This window comes from Pisolithus orientalis, assembly GCF_024613125.1.
Source record: "Pisolithus orientalis strain OTSU chromosome Unknown F5J12scaffold_6, whole genome shotgun sequence".
Taxonomy (NCBI): Eukaryota; Fungi; Basidiomycota; class Agaricomycetes; order Boletales; family Pisolithaceae; genus Pisolithus; species Pisolithus orientalis.
Genome location: NW_026260787.1, coordinates 83,950 through 102,662, shown reverse-complemented (window position 1 = coordinate 102,662; position 18,713 = coordinate 83,950). Strand labels below are relative to the sequence as shown.

The 18,713-nt window shown below is 47.1% G+C and overlaps 2 protein-coding genes across 2 annotated transcripts; one reads left to right on the top strand and one right to left on the bottom strand.

Annotated features, from left to right (window-relative positions):
• Positions 1–1,165: 1,165 nt before the first annotated feature.
• F5J12DRAFT_812015 (uncharacterized protein) lies at positions 1,166–2,060 on the bottom strand. The gene has a single exon (XM_051744872.1). It carries the CDS (start codon positions 1,745–1,747, stop codon positions 1,283–1,285), a length of 465 nt encoding a protein of 154 aa, XP_051602448.1. The 5' UTR covers positions 1,748–2,060; the 3' UTR covers positions 1,166–1,282.
• A 14,453-nt stretch (positions 2,061–16,513) lies between these two features.
• On the top strand, positions 16,514–18,702 carry F5J12DRAFT_904065 (DUF974-domain-containing protein; the record flags this gene model as incomplete). The annotated part of the gene is made up of 5 exons (XM_051748476.1): positions 16,514–16,570; positions 16,632–17,012; positions 17,033–17,137; positions 17,207–18,349; positions 18,409–18,702. 5 exons carry the CDS (start codon positions 16,514–16,516, stop codon positions 18,700–18,702), a joined length of 1,980 nt encoding a protein of 659 aa, XP_051602447.1.
• Positions 18,703–18,713: the final 11 nt, after the last annotated feature.

Genomic DNA, 18,713 nt, shown 5'->3' with positions numbered 1-18,713 from the left:
CATTTTATATTTCCATTTTAATTGACCACTCATGCCACATCGTATATTCAACCTTTATTTAAGAGTGAGAAAAAGACAATAATGGCTAGGCAGCCAACAGAATTGTGAAGGATAATCTCATTCTACTAAAACAACTGCTAATGTATCCTGATAGGTGGAAGCTTAGTGAATGCATGGCTTTATGATGTAGAATAGTTAACTTGAAACTTAAAAAATGAGATAGTGGGATGGTCTCATTCTGCTAAAACCAGAGCTGATGGAACCTGATAGACAGAACCTTTGCAAATGAACAGACTGTGTGATATGCAATAGCAACCTGCCATTCAACACAAATGCAATTAATAGTCTGATTTGGCCAACACATCTGAGTCTGCTAATATGGCTGCTGATGAATCCCAATAGACAGACACCTGGTGAATGAGCAGGCTATGCTATTTACAGCATTCACTTGAGAATTACAAAACAAGATAATGGCTAATAATAGGATAATGATGCAAAGAAAGATGTCAGCCTGCAAAAACAGCATTCCGTGGATCCTGATAGATGGAACCCTTCCAAATGAGCAGCCTGCACAATATGCAAGGTTGATATGGACTGTCTTGACCTGCTAACATGGCATTCAATGGATCCTGATAGAAGGAACCCTTCAAAATGAGTGGACTGTGCAAGATGCAAGGCTGAGAGCAATTGGTCATTGGATGCAAATGCAAAGCAATATTCTCATTGTGCTAACATAGGATCCAAGGTATGCCCACAGGTGGGACATATGCAAATGAGTGGATTGTGAGATTCACAAGGTTCAATTCAGGGAAAATGTTGCATTCTGCTATTGCAGGAGCCAATGTATTTCAATAGGCAGAAGCTTGGCAAATGAGCAGATAAATATTTCTCCACAGATGGAAATACCAATTCACCCTCTGTAGTGAGCAATAAATATTCTGTTTCCCAACAATGGTTTGTTGCTGTTCATCTCAGCCCACAGACACATGAGCCTTTCAAGACAAACAATATACATACTCATGTCATACCAGACATATCCACAATGGAAATAAAACATGCAAAAGGTGAATGAATGGGCTAGCTTGCCACTGGACATCTCCTGTGAAGTACCTGCTGACCCACCCATCAGCTACAGGGCAGAATGCAAGGGCAGGGAATGGAAACTGCAGGTTCACATTAAGCTAACATTTAACTATAAATCTTTCTCCAGAACAAACTGAATATCAGTCACATTCATGGCCTGCCATTTGCATTTGGCATGCTCATAGATCATCATAGTTCCTCACATCGCAGCGGCTTGGATGTCACTCAGTCGTTGTCTCGTGCATCCATTTTTCCTAGAATAAGGTAGCTGTAAGCACAACGTGTTAAAATCCAAGCAGACCATTGAGCCATCAAGCTCAGTAGCTGTGCTTGTCATGGCCCGTCTCCATAGGACGGTTGTTCCAGCCTCACATGGCCATCGCTCTGCATCCAGCACTGTCGTCGTCATCGTTTCTCTTCTCACTGTCGCCATCGCTCGTTCGTAGTCCATCGTTGATCCTCGAATTGCGATCACAAGGACCTCTGTCATGCTTCGTCGCGTATGTCCGTTTTCCCTAGAGTAGGATAGCTGTAAGAAAAATGCCATGAAACTGAAACAAACCCTTGAGCTGTAGTGCTCAATATCTGCGCCCATCGTGCCTCGTTTCCATAGAGCAGCCGTTCTAGCTTCACGCAGTCTTTGGTCTGTGTCGAGCATCGTCATCGTCTCTCGTATCGTGGTCGCCGTTCGTCATAGACAGCCGGCTTCCCTAGAATAACGCAGACATAAGTAAAATGTTTCAAAATCAAAACGAACCTTCGAGCCGTCGAGCTCAGTACCCGCGCTCCTCGCGCCTTGTCTCAATGGAACGGCTCTCCCTATCTTGTATGGCTGTCGGTCTGCACTGAGTAAAGTCGTCGTCATCGTCTTCGCTGTCGCTTGTAGTCGTGGTAGCTTCCATATGGTACCTTGTTAGCCCCATTCTTCATATCCTTCGATCGCTGCGATCTTGCGTAGTTGGCCTGTAATACTAGATGCGTCAGTATGTAGTACTTGAGTGCGCGTGGCTGCGACGCGCAGAGCGGTCACGTGACTCCGCTTAGTCAACACCGCAGGACTTTCTGCACAAGTCCTAACACCGAGTGCGCACGTTGATACTCTCGACGAACTCTTGAATAAAATATATACTGCCGACACTGTGCGGTCGCAGAACATTTCAAGTGCGAGGCTGTCCAACCTCACCACGTGCTTCAACATTTCGACCTGTAAGACTTCTTCTGGTGGCTTCCTTTGTGTTACGAGCCTCGATGGCTCCTCGATCCTGCTTCTTCTTGCAATAACCCTCAACTCGGCGCAATTCGTGTGCTGTGGCATCCTGTGTGAGCCTACAACCTCTTCGTCTGCCAACCTTTTCGCCTCGGGACTGCCTGCGAGCATTTCGAGCTCTTCGACTTCAACCCTTGTGGGCTTCGTGTGCTCTTCGAGCCTTTCTGCTTCAAACTCGAGTGGGATCTTTGATACAAATGACTCATTAGTTAACTGATGTGTATCTTTGCTGACTGCTGGAACTCCGAGGTCGCTTCTTTCGTCACCTTGACCTCTTAGACAGGACTCCTGTAGCAACACACCAGTAGCCATCAGAGAAACTCGACTGTGAACAAAATAAAGAACCCCTTTGAGTGTTGTCATCTGCCTCGAATTCAACTGGGACCTTCATTACAAGCAGTTCTTCCACTAGCACTGGTTCAACCTGCTCGAGCTTTGGTGCTTCCTGTAACTCGGTAGTCAGTAGTTCACTCATACTCGAAGAAAACTCTTTCGTCTCGAAACAGGCTGCTGCTGCTGCTTCGACGAGCCTGCCAGGACTTCAGTGTTCATTATTTGCCTTCTCGGATGGGCTGTGTGGCTGCGCGTGACTTGTCGAAGCTACTTTGGGACTTTCTTGCATTCTATGTATCCTGATAAGTCTGTAGACCCCTGCACTCTGGTCATCAGTGAGTCATGTGTAGGCATAGTTGGAAAACACTTCGCAGGTAGTCGCTGCTCGTCCGAACTCGATTCTGGGTTGCTTTGTGGTTGAACATAACATTCTGTGCTTGTCTGAGGTTGCTCTAAGTGAAATCCTTTCTGTAGCAGTTTTGTAGCCACAACTGTTACTTGGTCTATGGGCCATGGGTCATCCGAATGTCGCCATTGATCATTGTGTCACATTTTCCAAATGATTTCATGCCAAAATTCTTTATCAAAGCCTTGTAAATAAAGGTCTTTGAGCTCATCAGCCTTGAGTTGCCACAAAACCCATAGATATGTCACTAAGTCAAGAAAATAAAGCCTGTAATTTGTTAGTTCTTCCTCTGTATGAATTTCTCTCCTTGCTCAGCTGTCAATGAGGCTGTAAAGGTCATTCCTTGAATATTGTCAATCCAGTTTCCAGGACCCAGGATACAAATGTGCAATGGTTACCACAAATTCAGGCCAACTCAGCTGATCTTCAACAAACTCATACCATGAGTCTGAGACTCTGCCACCTGCATACCAGCAAGCCCATTTCGCCCATTCTTGGTCATCAAAGCATTTCTTGCACTTGCAAAGACTTGAAACCTCTTTGAAATACCTAAAAAGGTCAGATGGACACCCTGAGAACCATGGTGCATCCCTTGAATGCCTCAGTGGCATTCCCTCGAGCTCTCTTGGCACATTCTCATGGCTTCTTCACAGAAACTTGACTATTAATTTGCCTTCAGACTTCTTTCTCGACTCAAGGGATCTTCGACTTTGTGCACTCACTCAACATATGCTGCTCGAAAAATACTTCTGAAAATTTCCTAAACTCCTGAGTGTAGACTGTAGCAAAACTAAAAATTCTGAAAGACTTAGCTAACTTGTTCTGAGTGCTTATGGTGATAAGGTGGTGATTTCTTTCTCCAAACAAACAGAACCCTCCTTGTGGTGGGCTCCAGATGTAGGAATAGGTAATAGAAGAGACCTAGAAATAGTAATTATCAGTAAAGGGTGAGTATTTGTGCTCGACCCAAAAGAGAGGTTCTCTCTGGAGAAAGAAGTGTAGTAAAAATGTAAAAAATGCTGAACTGAAATGAATACTTAGCTCTGCCTGTCTAATACCTCTTGCCAGTCCTCCTGGCCCTTTGGGTACTCCCCAAAGTAATAATTCTAACTTCAAAAACTTGCCTGAAATGCAAGACAAAATCACCCTACTACTGAGGGCCTGTGACATGAATTTGGTTTTTTGGTAAACTGAACTCGTGCTGAACACAGCACATGTGCTGAGTCAGCAATGTGGCTGCTCACCACCAAGTCCAGTGGTACAAACATGAAAACAAAACACAAGAAATAAAACAAGTCCCTCAACCCCTAACTCCTGACCAAGACAAATTCTCCTAGGGAACTCAAACTCATTCCCTACAGTGGAAAGATGAAAACTTCCATTGCACCATTATGATGGACTTATTTGAGTGACGATAGGCCTGTGAGATTACTGACAATATGCAATCCACTTCACATAACACCAGAAATGGAATCAATATATCTGGAAGGGCATGAGGTCTGCTGAATACCTCCTCTTGAAATCTGGCTATCATGTATGATGCAATGCAGTCTGTTAGTTCCATTCACCATCCATGGGGGGTTTTAGATGTGTCTTGCATAGTATTCATGCTTGGGGTGGATGAGGTCAGAGTTGTATAGTGGGTGAGCTGCTTGCAGCTTGTTGGAAAATTACAGCATGTTGGGATGCTTGCCTCAATATTTTGCTGTGATCCGATCGATATGTTGTGATGCTATACATGCTATTGGTGTTGGGCCCATCTTATGTTGTGACAGGGGTGGATCTTACTAGACAGACCCATCCTTGGTTTATGGCAATATAAAAGATATTACTGAAGGGCCCATCCATACATTATGACCATATAAATAATACTGCTGAAGGGCCTGTCCTTATGTTGTGACCACATAAATGATACTGCTGAAGGGCCCTTCCATATGTTGTGATGCTATAAATGATATTACTGATGGGCCCATCTCTATGTTGTGACAGGGGTGCATCTTACTAGACAGGACCATCTATGTGTTGTGACACTGTAAATGATATTACTGACAGGCCTGTCTTTATGTTGCAACAGGTATACATGTTGCTATTGATGGGCCCACCCATGTGTTGTGACCATGTAATTGATATTACTGATGGGCCTGTCTTATGTTGGGACAGGGGCATATCTTACTAGATGGGCCCATCCATCTGTTGTGACAATGTAATTGATAATACTGACTGGCCCATCTTTATGTTGTGACATGGGTGCATCTTACTAGACAGGCCCATCCATGTGTTGTGACCCTGTAAATGATATATATTGAAGGGCCTGTCTTTATGTTGTGACAGGTACATCTTACTATGGATGGGCCCACCCATGTGTTGTGATGGTATAAATAATATTATGGAAGGGCCCATCCATATGTTGTGATGCTATAAATTGTTATGCCTGAGCGTGGTGACTTCTTCAAATGGAATAGGCATGAAGTGCGCAAGGTGGGAGACTACAGGCCAAACTTGTCATAACCCCTATGGCTGAGTTATTACGATGTCCTGTCAGAGGTTCTGTCTGCTGGCAAGTCCCGAAGGTTGCTCACATGGAGAGAGAATGAAGGGCAAAGTAAAGGGATGAAGCTCAGTTGCAAGCTATTGAAAAACTGCAGATACAGGATGGAGTATGTAGGATTATATACTCCTAAGTGTGAGTACCATACCAGTTGTGACAGATGCATCACAACGCGTATCCACAGTAGTCAACAAGTTCATCAGTGAAATAGAAAAACAGTCATACGGTGTCAGAAACAGGGCAGGCAGAGAACTGAAGGCTATACTGGCCGCGCCATCAATGTGCAGTGAGGAGCCAGACACTGGATCTAAAGTACAACATAAGTGCAATATAAACGAGTCAGAGAGGAGTCATAAAGAGAGAAATGAACAAGTCATCTATCAGAGAGGGCGGTGGAATATTGGATCATGGCGACAACGTGGCATCGGTTGGTATTGGAAACACAATGACTGCAGGCAATCCGAACGTTCCTCAGAGCATGCGAACTCCTAGGATGGCGATGACTATTAGAGACGTGACAAGGCATGTGACACACGTGACCGTGAAGAGTCGAAAAAGGAAAGACCCCTGATGGAAGCGTAACATCACCCCCCCTCTAAGGTCCTCAGACCCTTGAGGACGGGCTGGAAGTCATGTTGGCAGGATGGGTGGATAAGGGTTGGCGAGTAGTATAGACGTGGGAATGTGTCCAAGTGGCGATGGGCGACGATGGCGATGGAGTCGGCGGTTCCTCAAGGGCCGGAGTAAAACAGGAGCCATGTCTGTTCCGGCACGACCAATGTCCCAGGTAACAACACTGGAAACATGCGTGCTGGTAAAGAGGATGGTCGGACAGAATAGGGGATTGCCCTCCAAGATAGAACCGAAGTTGATCTGCAGGGACAGGGACGAAGGGAGCCGAAGGGAGAGGATCAGTGGTGTGGACTCCATTGAAGTAGTTTTTATGGATACCAGCCCACGAAGCGTCCTGTAACAGCACCTCCCAGGCAGAGTTGTGAGTACCGGTACCAAGACAGGCACCAACCTCTTTAAACAACTCTCCCAAGTCCACGAACCCTAATTCCACAGTGCGCCACTCCTTCTCCTTCTCCTGATCCGAGATGTCCTTCTTAACCTTCAAAGCCAATGGTTCCTCTTGCTTCGGGACAATATGATCTAAGATCCTAGCAGCGGGTGGTGCCAGGAACTCCCCTAACTGCTGCTGATGTAAGTGGTGATACGCCCCACCAGTGATGGCCTTGGTGAGATCCAAGGAAGCCTTCTCCAGCATGTTGATCATGATAACCTCAGACAGCAGAGTGATCCCATTTAACTTCCAAGTACGGATCTTGGAGACAAGCCTGTTGATCATGTCTGATGCTCTGTAGATTTTAGACAGCATCCCAAAATACTCAACCTGTTCTGGTGAGCACCCATTAATGTTGTCCCCATTGTCGAAGACGTCAAGCACCCTAACAACGTCCAGGTAGTCACTTGCTGGGATTGGTAATCGCTGCTGGTCATCCCTGGCAATGGCTGCCATGGCAAGGAGGTCGAGGGCTGCGCGCTGAGTGCTGTTGGAGTAGGTGGTGAAGGTGGTGCATAAGTTGGAAGATTCGGCAGCATCAGGGGCGACGGCCAGGGTTCTTGGACCACCGAAGTCATCGTCAATGCATGCCTTACCCTTTCCCTTTCGGTTACTGTCCCCACAGACGGGAACTCTGGCCTTGGGGGCAGGGACGCGTTTGACAGAGATCCCCAAGAACGGATGCGGTCGGAGAGCGTGGGCGACAGGGGGCAATAACGGACGGGGTTGAGAGATGGGTGAGGAGAGCCTGGAGACACAAAAGCTGGCAGGGGATGTTGGAGGCGAGGTTGGGGCATAGACATTGATGGGGGGTATGAGACTGTCGTCGTTGGCGTAGTAAACGGATTCTGAGGGGTAGGGGAGATCAGCATAATCATTCTCTGTGTTAGTGGAGCGGGGAGAATCCATTTAACCTCGTAGATGTTGAGCAAGCTTATACTGGTCGAGGGCCTCTGAAGTGTGGTCTTTTATATGTTCCTTGGGCTCCCATGTGTTTGACGAATGGGGGAACCCTTTCCACTTGACCAGGTAGCGCCTTTTCCCTCTGCAACCATCAGTTTTGTGATTTAGTATTGACTCAACCTCCCACTCAATTTCATCATCCACCAACTTGGGTAAAGGGGCTGTGGGTGCAGCTCCATAAGTTTCATTTTCAGTAAAGGGGAAGACGTGAGAAGCATGGAACACAGGATGGACCTTCCACATTGCTGGGAGTTCCAATTGGAACGCTACTGGTGACACAATCTGAGTCACTTCAAACAGCCCAAGTCTTTGGGGTGCAATCTTGTCACACTGGTTTTTGATGTGTAGGTGACTGGTATCCAGGAGAACATGATCTCTGACCTTGGGTGCATTGTAGGTTCCTTTTGAGCATGACTGCATCAGTTCCTGGGCTTTCCAATGGGCAAGGATGGCAACATCGCAACTTGATGCGAGTCGTTCCAATCTTTCATCAACGGAAGGTACCGGAGTGAGTCGGATTTCAGGGTAAGGGGATGGGTCATATCCGAGGAGAAGCAAAAATGGGGTCATCTGGTGCACCGAGTGGATTTGGGAGTTGTGGGTGAACTCGGTGGACGGCAACCTGCTTGACCAGGAATTCGGAAACTCTGAGCAGTACAGCCATAAGTAGCCCTCCACTTCTTGATTCACATGTTTGCTCTCCCTGTTTGTCTGAGGGTGGTACCCAGACGATAGTTTCGACTTTACTCCTATTGCCTTGTAGAGCTCCTTCATGAAAGAAGAAGCAAACTGTGGACCACGATCGGAGATTACCAACTCCAGGACTCCATATTGACAGTATATGAACTGATGGAAGAGCCAGGCAAGTCCGACGGAGTCAATAGTTTTATGACACAGAATGAAGAGCATGGCCTTTGACAGTCCCTGATTGACAACTGTGAGAATTGTGTCATACCCTTGTTCTCCTGACATGGGGAGATCCATTATCAGATCCATGGATATTTGTTGAAACAGGAAGGCAGTGTTAGGAGTATCATGCGGGACAACTGGCAGTGTCGGCGGGTGCGTGATGACCTTGGTGGTTTGACAAACTGGGCATCCTGCAATGTAAGCCTTAATATCTTTTCCCATGCCTTCCCACCAAACCTCCTTTCTCATTTTAGCGAACATTGCTTTCTGGCCGGGGTGTCCAGCAGACTCATGGTCGTGGTAGGTTCACATACAATGTTGTCAGTGTTCGGGAGGAATGTATAACCGTGTAGATCCGAAGCATTTTGTTCCGTCTTCTGCAATCGTTATGTTATCCCTGGGCTCTGGACCTGTCTGAGCCTTTGACGTATTGTTCTTGATGTGCTGGTACAGGTCCGCCAATATCGTGTAGATGCCCCTAGCTCCTTTGGCGGGTTCCTCAGAAGGGCGAGCATCAGGCAACCTATTCCCCTTTGGTGTTTCCTCAGATGGGCAGGAATACAGCTTGGCGTTACTTTTGGCACACGAAAGTTTGGCCGGGACATGTCCAATTCTGCATAAACGATTGATTTTTAGTTGTTTTTGTAACCTTGTGAGTGAAAACGAGGGTGAAACAAGGCGAATTTTGGGGCCTACCCCCTCCGAAAGCCAAAGGTCTGTGGGAAGGACTGTGGCCATGGGGGCAGGCTCTGCCACTTTGCTCTTGCGGGAAAGAGTGTTGGTGGGAACCTGGAGGCAACTGGCCTGCCAGGAAAAATGAATGGGATAAGACTGCACAGTGGCAGCCCAACGAGCTTGGCAAGGGGTGAGCTGCTGAGGCTCACAGTAGTATTCCAGATTTTTGTGGTTGGTGAAGACCACTGTAGGTTCGACAGGGGAGAGGAGGTACGGGCAGAACACCTTCAAGGTGTGGATAACAGCCAGCATTTTGAGGTCATAGACCTGGTAACATTGTTCAGCCCCTACCAAGGATTACGAGAGGTAGGAGCACGGGTGCCACTCTCCATCTTGGCCTTTCTGTGCAAGTACCGCACCAGTCCTGAGTTTTGAAGCATCAGTGAACAGGGCAAAAGGCTTCAAAAAGTTGGGGATAGAGAGGACTGGAGCCGAGCATAACAACGACTTTAACTTCTTGAACACGGTGTTCCGTTCATTTGTCCACTCATAGGGTGTTCCCTTCTTCGTGAGATCATGAAGGGGTCGGGCGACGCTTGAAAAGGAAGGGATGAATTTGCGATAGAAGTTACAGAATCCGAGGAAGCAACGAAGCCCAGTAAGATTTTCAGGGGCTTCCCAAGTACTAATGGTGTTGGTCTTTGTTGGCGAAGTCTCTAGACACCCCTTTCCTATTATCATTCCAAGGAATTCAATTTCCTCAGCCTCGAAGACACATTTGCTGATCTTGAGGTGAAGACCTTCTTTCTGGCAAATTGTAAGGAACTTGCGAACCCGAGTTCGAAGTTCTTCCTTTGTTTTTGCATGGACAGCAACGTCATCCATGTAACCAACTTGCTTTCCATGCTGAGAAGCAAAGGTTTGATCCATATATCTCTGGAAAGAGGGAGGTGAGTTGCATTGCCTGAAGAACATTACCATGGGTTCAAACAACCCCCTGGGCATTATGAATGCCCCTTTCCACTCATCTCCTTCTTGTATGCAGAGATTGGTAAAACCCCAGCGTATGTCAAACTTAGTGTAATATTTTGATTTGACTAGCTCATCGAAGAGTGCTTGTGCATTTGGCAAGGGGTGTGCGTCCGGAACCATGAAGGAATTTAGGAAGCGGTAGTCTTGAATTAGCCGCTTCTTCCCATCTTTCTTGGCGACAAAAAACACTGGTGCCACTTGCGGTGATGTCAACGGTCGAATTTTCTGACATTTGAGGTTTTCATCCAAGAATTCATCAAGGGCCTTTAACTCATCAGGGGACATTGGATAAACAGCTGCCTTCTTGGGTTTGAAGTCATCCTGCAATCTGATTTCATGGTCAAGACCAGGGCGATGACAAGGCAGCAGGATATCTTCTTCTGAAAACACTTTGGCGAATTCTTGATACTCCTTCGGAAGTTTCACTTCCTCCTTCATCAAGGATAAGGCAGCCTCGAGTTCTGTGGATAAAGTAGTCTTATTAACACTACTTACCAGCGGTTCTTTCACAGAACCATCCTCGTTGAACTTTACTGCACTTCCTTCATAGAAGGGTGCCAGACCTTTGATGTAGATGTCAGTTTTGTGAGTGGGAACATACCCATCATCCCAGCAAGTAATCTTGTTGTTTTCCCAGTCCATTCTAGGCTTGAACATTTGGAGAAAAGGCATCCCTAAAAGGATGTGCTCCTTTCCTACCAAAGGTCCCACATAGCATTTGATCCTGACCAGGTGGTTCTTGACAAGTAACTGGACAGTGACCTTTCTTGTGATCCACTTGACATCCTTTCCAGTGAATGACGTAGTCTTGAACTTGGTCTTAACCTGATATGAAGGAATCCGTAACTTCTGAACTATTCACTCCGAGATGAGCGAAACCTCTGCGCCCAAGTCAACGCAGACCATTACTCCTGCCACATAGTCCAGCAGCCAAGCCCTTCCAAGTGGAGAACCAATTCTCATTGAGGATTCATCATCTATGGAAGTACAGTTGGTGGACAATATGGAGACAGGACCTGCCTTAGGAGTCTTGGTGGTCCCATTTAAAAATTTATCCTGTAAGCCTTTAATTCCTCGGTTGTTGCCAACCGATCCCCCATAAATGCTGTCTTTGTTCCATCAGCAGAAAGAACAACCCATATACCAGGGGGGCTAGCAGTCTTCGGTTTCTTACAGTCACGTTTGTAGTGACCCTTGCCTCCACATTTGAAGCAAGTAATTTCAGAGTTTGAACGTCTAACATTCCATTTGTGTTTGTCGACATCCATCACATCAGGATCTTGGGAACTCCCACGGTAATGAATAAACTTGCATTCATACCGGGATTCCTTTCCTTCGAGGATATGTTTAGTAGCGATTGCAGTTCTGGCTTCTCCCATGCACTGGATCCACTTGATGACTGTGGAAGGCATGTGCCCTGAATTTAGAACCCAGTCGCAATATTCCTTGTTTAATCCCTTCCAGAAGAAGATCCCTGCTTCATGTGATTCTTCTTTAAGTTGAGCCTTGTTAATGAGCCCCGTAAATTCAGCAATATATGCTTCCAGTTCTCATTTGCCTTGGGAGATATCGGAAAGATGAAGGATGGTGAGAGCCATCTGATCTCCAGATTCGAAAGTAGCTTTGAGATGTTTGACAAACCTTTGAAAGGTATCGGAGTACCAGATAGTACTGTCGAGAAGCTTGTTTTCGTTCTGGTAATTTTTGGCAAAGGAAACGGCCGCTCCTTTGGTCATGTACATGAGGGCAAACAAAATCTTGAGTGACTCCGTGTTATAAATGTGCTTGTTCAGGTTCAAGTACCCTTCGACCTGCATGATCCAGGTCTGAAGCCCATTGTGGCTTCTGTCGTATTCATTGGGATGCCCGACATTAAACTCCCTTCCTCTGTTGGGTGGGCGGCTTTCATACGAGTTGTTGGGGTCTACGGGGGCTTTTCCCTTACTGGACCCTCCGACGGGGACCTCTGGGGGAATTACCTTACCATAGTTCCTTGCATACCAGGCTCGCAATGCCAAGTCCGTAGGCGTACCTGTTGGAAAAGGATCGCTTGACTGTCCACTGGCTATCTTATGCCAGTCTTCTGCCAAAGAGCATCTCTGTTCTTCCAACCTTTCCTTCAGCTCCGCTTCAGAGAAGACCTTCAGCGGCATCTCAGGGGCTGACTCTCTGTGACCGATCATCATGGACATAACGGGTAACATGCATGCTTCTTGTTCTTCCTTGAGGACTGATCCGAAAGAAGTATTGGACTTCTGATCATCATCTTCTTCTGAACTAAGCATGACTTCCAATTCCCTAAAACAGGACAAATATGATAGCCTTGGGTTGCTAGCGGTAATTGATGGCCCTAGCCTTCCAGGTATCGGCGGTAAAGGCAGGTTCCTTCCAAGTCCTCGGGTTGTTGGTTGTGGAGGGACTGGAGGTCTCGACTTCAATTCTTGAGGGTTAGACACTTTAATGGTAAGTGATAACGAAAGCTGAGGGAGGATTTATTTCTCAAAAGAAACCTGTCAGCTAGAGAGAAGGGGGCTCTAGGGAGGCAATCTATTAAAGCCTAATGGCTGCCTGTAGAGCAGTGTACTTGGTTAAGGGTAGAGGGGTGTTTCTCAATTTTGTTACCGGGTTTGTAGGTCCAGGTTGAGAAGTGGGGAAGATGGCGAGTTAGTCTTTACTCTGAGGGAGACCAACGAGCCTTTATGATTAAAAGATTGTTCTTGGTTTGTTGAAGTTCAGTAACCAGGGAACGAGTAGACTTTTGCAAAGAGGTTGATGAGTCCCGAAAGCTGCACGAGTTTTTCGATTTTGTTATGCCCAAGCATGGTGACTTCTTCAAATGGAATAGGCACGAAGCACGCAAGGTGGGAGACTATGGGCTGAACTTGTCGTAACCCCTATGGCTGAGTTATTATGATGTCCTGTCAGAGGTTCTGTCTGCTGGCAAGTCCCGAAGGTTGCTCGCATGGAGAGAGAATGAAGGGCAAAGTAAAGGGATGAAGCTCAGTTGCAAGCTATTGAAAAACTGCAGATACAGGATGGAGTACATAGGATTATATACTCCTAAGTGCGAGTACCGTACCAGTCACGACAGATGCATCACAATGCGTATCCACAGTAGTCAACGAGTTCATCAGTGAAATAGAAAAACAGTCATACAGTGTCAGAAATGGGGCAGGCAGAGAACTGAAGGCTATACTGGCTGCGCCATCAATGCACAGCGAGGAGCCAGACACTGGATCTAAAGTACAACATAAGTGCAATATAAATGAGTCAGAGAGGAGTCATAAAGAGAGAAATGAACAAGTCATCCATCAGAGAGGGCAGTGGAATATCGGATCACAGCAACAACGTGGCATCAGTTGGTATTGGAAACACAATGACTGCAGGCGATCCAAACGTTCCTCAGAGCATGTGAACTCCCAGGATGGCAATGACTATTAGAGACGCGACAAGGCACATGATGCATGTGACTGTGAAGAGTCGAAAAAGGAAAGACCCCTGATGGAAGCATAACATAAATGATATTACTGATGGGCCCATCTTTATGTTGTGACAGGGGTGCATCTTACTGGATGGGCCCATCTATGTGTTGTGATGCTGTAAATGATATTACTGATGGGCCTGTCTTTATGTTGTGACAGGGGTGCATCTTACTGGACAGGCCTGTCTATGTGTTGTGATGCTGTAAATGATATTACTGATGGGCCCATCTTTATGTTGTGACAGGGGTGCATCTTACTGGATGGGCCCATCTATGTGTTGTGATGCTGTAAATGATATTACTGATGGGCCTGTCTTTATGTTGCAACAGGCATACATGTTGCTATTGATGGGCCCATCCATGTGTTGTGACTGTGTGATTGATATTACTGATGGGCCCATCCTTATGTTGGGACAGGGGCATATCTTACTAGATGGGCCCATCTATGTGTTGTGATGCTGTCAATGATATTACTGATGGGCCTGTCCTTATGTTGTGACAGGCATACATCTTGCTATGGATGGGCCCATCTATATGTTGTGACAGGGGTATATTATCCCAAAGACAGGCCCTTCCATATGTTGCCAACTCTGTAATCTATCATAGAGGGGCCCCTCTTTATGTTGTGACCCTATAAAGCATATGATGGGTGGGCCTGTCCATATGTTGCAACCTTCTTCATGATACAATGGGCAGGCCCATCCATGTCTTACAGTAGCTTAGCATACTTACTTGGTCACAGGCCCATCTATATGTTGCAGCATCCTTACCCTCCACAGGCCCTCCCATATGTTGTGGAATTGCATTTATGGGCCTGTACATATGTTGCTCTCACTATAGGCCCTCAGGCCTGTCCATGTGTCATGGCTAATCTATTTAGATGGGCCTGTCATGGGGTCTATATAAGTGTTGGCATTTTGGCATGCAGGCTACCTATATGTTGTGACTAAATGGACTACATGGGGTCCTAATATCACATGCCCTGCTCATATATAAAACATATCTTGAAATCTCATGTATTTATTTATTTTTTTCTACATCTTACTGTGCAAATACCATATTGTTCACTTCACATGCATGAGCTGGGGAAAAGTCCAACCTCAATCATTACAGCTGACCACCAGCATCTTGACCATTCCTGCACTGGTACAGCCTGGATCTGCCACCCCTCTCAGTGGATTGGACATTTCATGGTGCACACATTTTGGTGAACTGGGTTGCCTTCTTACTGTTGTTGCACAGTGTGCCATCTGATCTACACTGAGTTGATTAGGTAATATGTTAGGTACTTAGTTTACACTTCACCTTACCTTACACCTCAGACTTCATCATTTCAAGTCTGAGTTCTGTGTCTAGGCTAACCTGAGTAGCCTTCTGCTCTCACCCCACCCACAAAACTTACATCCATAAGTGACTCATACTTTCCCTTCCTCCCTGTCCTAAGCTTACTACATATGCTGCAACAGGTGCTTGCTCATTGGGTCCCTGGAGTATCACAGCTACCACCACTTCCCACCATTCCTTCCCCATAACAGCCAATTTCAGCTGTTCATCCACATCTAAAATGTGTGGGCATGCCATTGAGCCCTTGTTTATATTCTTCACAGTTGTCTCCATCACAATCAGCATTCCCTGGTCTTCATAGACCAGCTTTTCCCTTCCACAACTGACCTGCCATACCTGTTCTTTGGCCTCAATCACCTCCAGGATCAATTGTCAACATTGCTGCTCCAGTGGCTCAAGCTCAGCCATTAGTAATTGGTTCAGAGCAAATATCAATATCTGAGATTCAGGTGACCTTGTTATCATGTGAAAGTCCAACAACCTGTTCATGTCTATGACCTCTTCAGCCTTGAATTCAAGCAGACTAGTCACCATGCAACTGGAAGAATGGAGATATAACCCTTCACTGTTGGTGTGAGCATTGATGGGACAGTTGGCAAATTGCAGCTCAGCAGTGTTCCTTAATAATCTGTGGGTTGATCATTCAAGTTTATCTCACTATTCCTTGCAGAACTTGCTACATCAATGCTCAAGAATCCTGCAGAACCCATGTACTCTGTCATGTTCTCATCTGTACCAGAACTCAGTGGCTTTTGCAAGCTAACAAGCTAACAAGTAATGAAGAGAGGATTAGCTGAGCTGATGGGAGATGATGCATGATGATTCATGAACTGTGTAAGGCATGGCTGTATTACCAATGCTGTAAGTCTGATTGAGGAACACCAATGGATGTACATCAGTAAATCACTTTTGCTGGCCAGAGCTGTCCAGAGCTGTCCAGCACTGGACAGATTCCCTAGGACTGCCAGCACACAAAGTGGTTTACTGATGTACTGTGGCAATGTCGACCTGGTATGAAGAATTTCATTTCATTGGTGAACATGCCCATCCAGTCATTTTAACGGAATTGGTTCGGGTATTTCTGGCAGATGTATTGAATGACCATTTCCATGCACTCCCTCGACATCTCCTGCAGTGGCTTCCTTCCAGTTCGTCAATTATCGACTTTTCTTTTCGTGGTCAGCGTATAGCTTTCTCCGCTCGGCGATTCTAGAGCGACAGGTGATTTCGAGCTCGAGCCGATCCACCAGTTTAGATCGAGCTCGCTAAGAGCTGAAGCACTGAAGGAAAGAACAGTGTGGGCATGCGATACCAATTAGCCCCTAATGCTGAAAACAATTACAAACAAACACGAAGGGGACTCAGTTAGACTCTTCCATGATTAGCTGCCACTTGGAATTGTGAACATGACAGACTTCGATGGACAAGGACACCCACTATCTCTGAAGGTCATGCGTGTTTCCGTGCGTGATCGATTAGGATGTTGTCCAGAACTGTTCCGCGAATGATGATTGAACCCGTCAGCGACCGGGACTTGCTAGCGCTTGGGAGCCTTTCTACTCCAGCTCCTCCTCATTCTCCGCTCGTTCTACCGCCTCGATTCTCTCTTTGCAAGGGAAGACTCCGTTACCTGGTCATCCGAAGACCCTCCGCGATCTATCGCACGCGTCAGAGTTCCTCGCTCTCCCCGTCGCATTCGGAGCCATCCAGCTTGGCGAGACATTTTCCAGCTGCATATGCGTGAACAATGAGGCGGCGAACACCAATATAGAGGGTGTGAGCGTCAAGGTGGAAATGCAGACCGCTAATTCCAAAGTTTTGTTAGCTGAAGTTGGCAAAAAATTGGCGGTTGGAGACGTTCTAGAGGTTGTCGTTCATCACGAAGTAAAGGAATTGGGCCAGCATGTGCTCGCGTGTACTGTAAGCTATCGTCTCCCCCCGGGCTCCGCCACCATACACCATCGGGACCTACTGCAGAAGGTGCAGGTGACCCAAGCCTGCAGGGTTTCCGTAAATACTATAAGTTCGTCGTAAGTGCCATTTCGTCGTGTGCGTATTTGCGTAGTATGTACGAAGGAAACATGGTTTCTTTCCATCAGGTCACGAACCCCTTGTCTGTCAAGACGAAAGTTCATGTCCCAAGATCCCCGTCGGCGCTGCTGGATCCCATAGAACGCGAGAAGGTCTTCCTCGAAGTCCACATTCAAAACACTACACAGGAACCGATGTGGTTCGAACGCATAGATCTCGAATGCGCCGAGGACTGGACTGCAACAGATATGAACCAAATCTTCCTAATCACTGGCACGGGTGACACTGAGGGCGCTGAGGAGAGCACCCCACTGTTTTCTGGGTCGATGGCTCTCATGCAACCTCAGGCAACTCGGCAGTATATATATGTGTTGTTACCGACTACTATCCCGACCTTTCCTGCACCGGCGCAGCCTGGATCCGTCATTTCTCTCGGTAAATTGGATATTTCGTGGCGCACACATTTCGGTGAACCTGGTCGCCTCCTCACGTCCGTAAGTGACCCATACTGTGCATGCTTCCTCCTCCCCCCGTCCTTCACTTACCACGCACTCACGTTGCTGCAGATGCTCACTCGTCGGGTCCCCGGTGCATCACAACCACCACCACTTCCTGCCCTCCCTTCTCCACAGCAGCCCGCTTCGGCTATTCCGCCGTACCTACAGCGCGTGGGCACGCCATCAAGCCCTCGTTTACATTCTCCACAGTTGCCTCCATCACGATCAGCATCCCCAGGGCCTCATAGACCAGCCTCTCCCTTCCGCAACCGACCTGTTGTACCCATTCCTCGGCCTCAATCACCCGCGGGATCGATCGTCAACACTGCTGCTCCGGCGCCTCAAGCTTTTCCATCAGTAATTGGTCCGGAGCAAATATCTGACGTTCAGGTGGACCTCGTGACTATGCGGAAAGTCCAACAACCTGTCCACGTCTACGACCGTTTCACAATCGAATTCAAACTCACTGTCTCTGCTTCAATACCCAAGGGAATTCAGAATCAGACGGTCTCGATCGTGGTGCAGCACCTCCGACCTCCGCGTGCTTCGAGTGCCGCGGAATCATCGGTTGCGAATTCCAATAGAGATCTCATGGGAGGGTTCTCGACTTCGTCACAGGTCAGGAATGCACCCACTGTCCCTGATCGCCTCCTTGCGACTTCGTCCTTCCGTGCAAATCAACTCCGGACGCAACAATCTCTTACCGCTGTCACCGTCATTACCTCCACCCCATTTCGGCACAGCGGATCAGATACGAGACGCAAAATTAAAAGGATGCACCCTTCGTTGGACCGTCATCATTAGCGTTAGAGTCCATAAAGTTATGTACACCAGCGGCTCAGTCGTCAAGAGAAGACGTTCACCCAGCAGCAAGAACAGAGGGCAGCAGGCAGTTTGAGTTGACGTTCATCCCGCTGCAAACTGGCTATATCTGTGTGGGCGGACTACGTATCCTTCTCGTGGACCATGAACTCTCAGATACGGAGGCGAGCGTCCACCGTGTTGTGAAAGAACCCAGGACGCTGAGGGAGTATGATGTGGTAGGTGAAGTTTGGGTTAGTTCTTAATTGCACGTCAG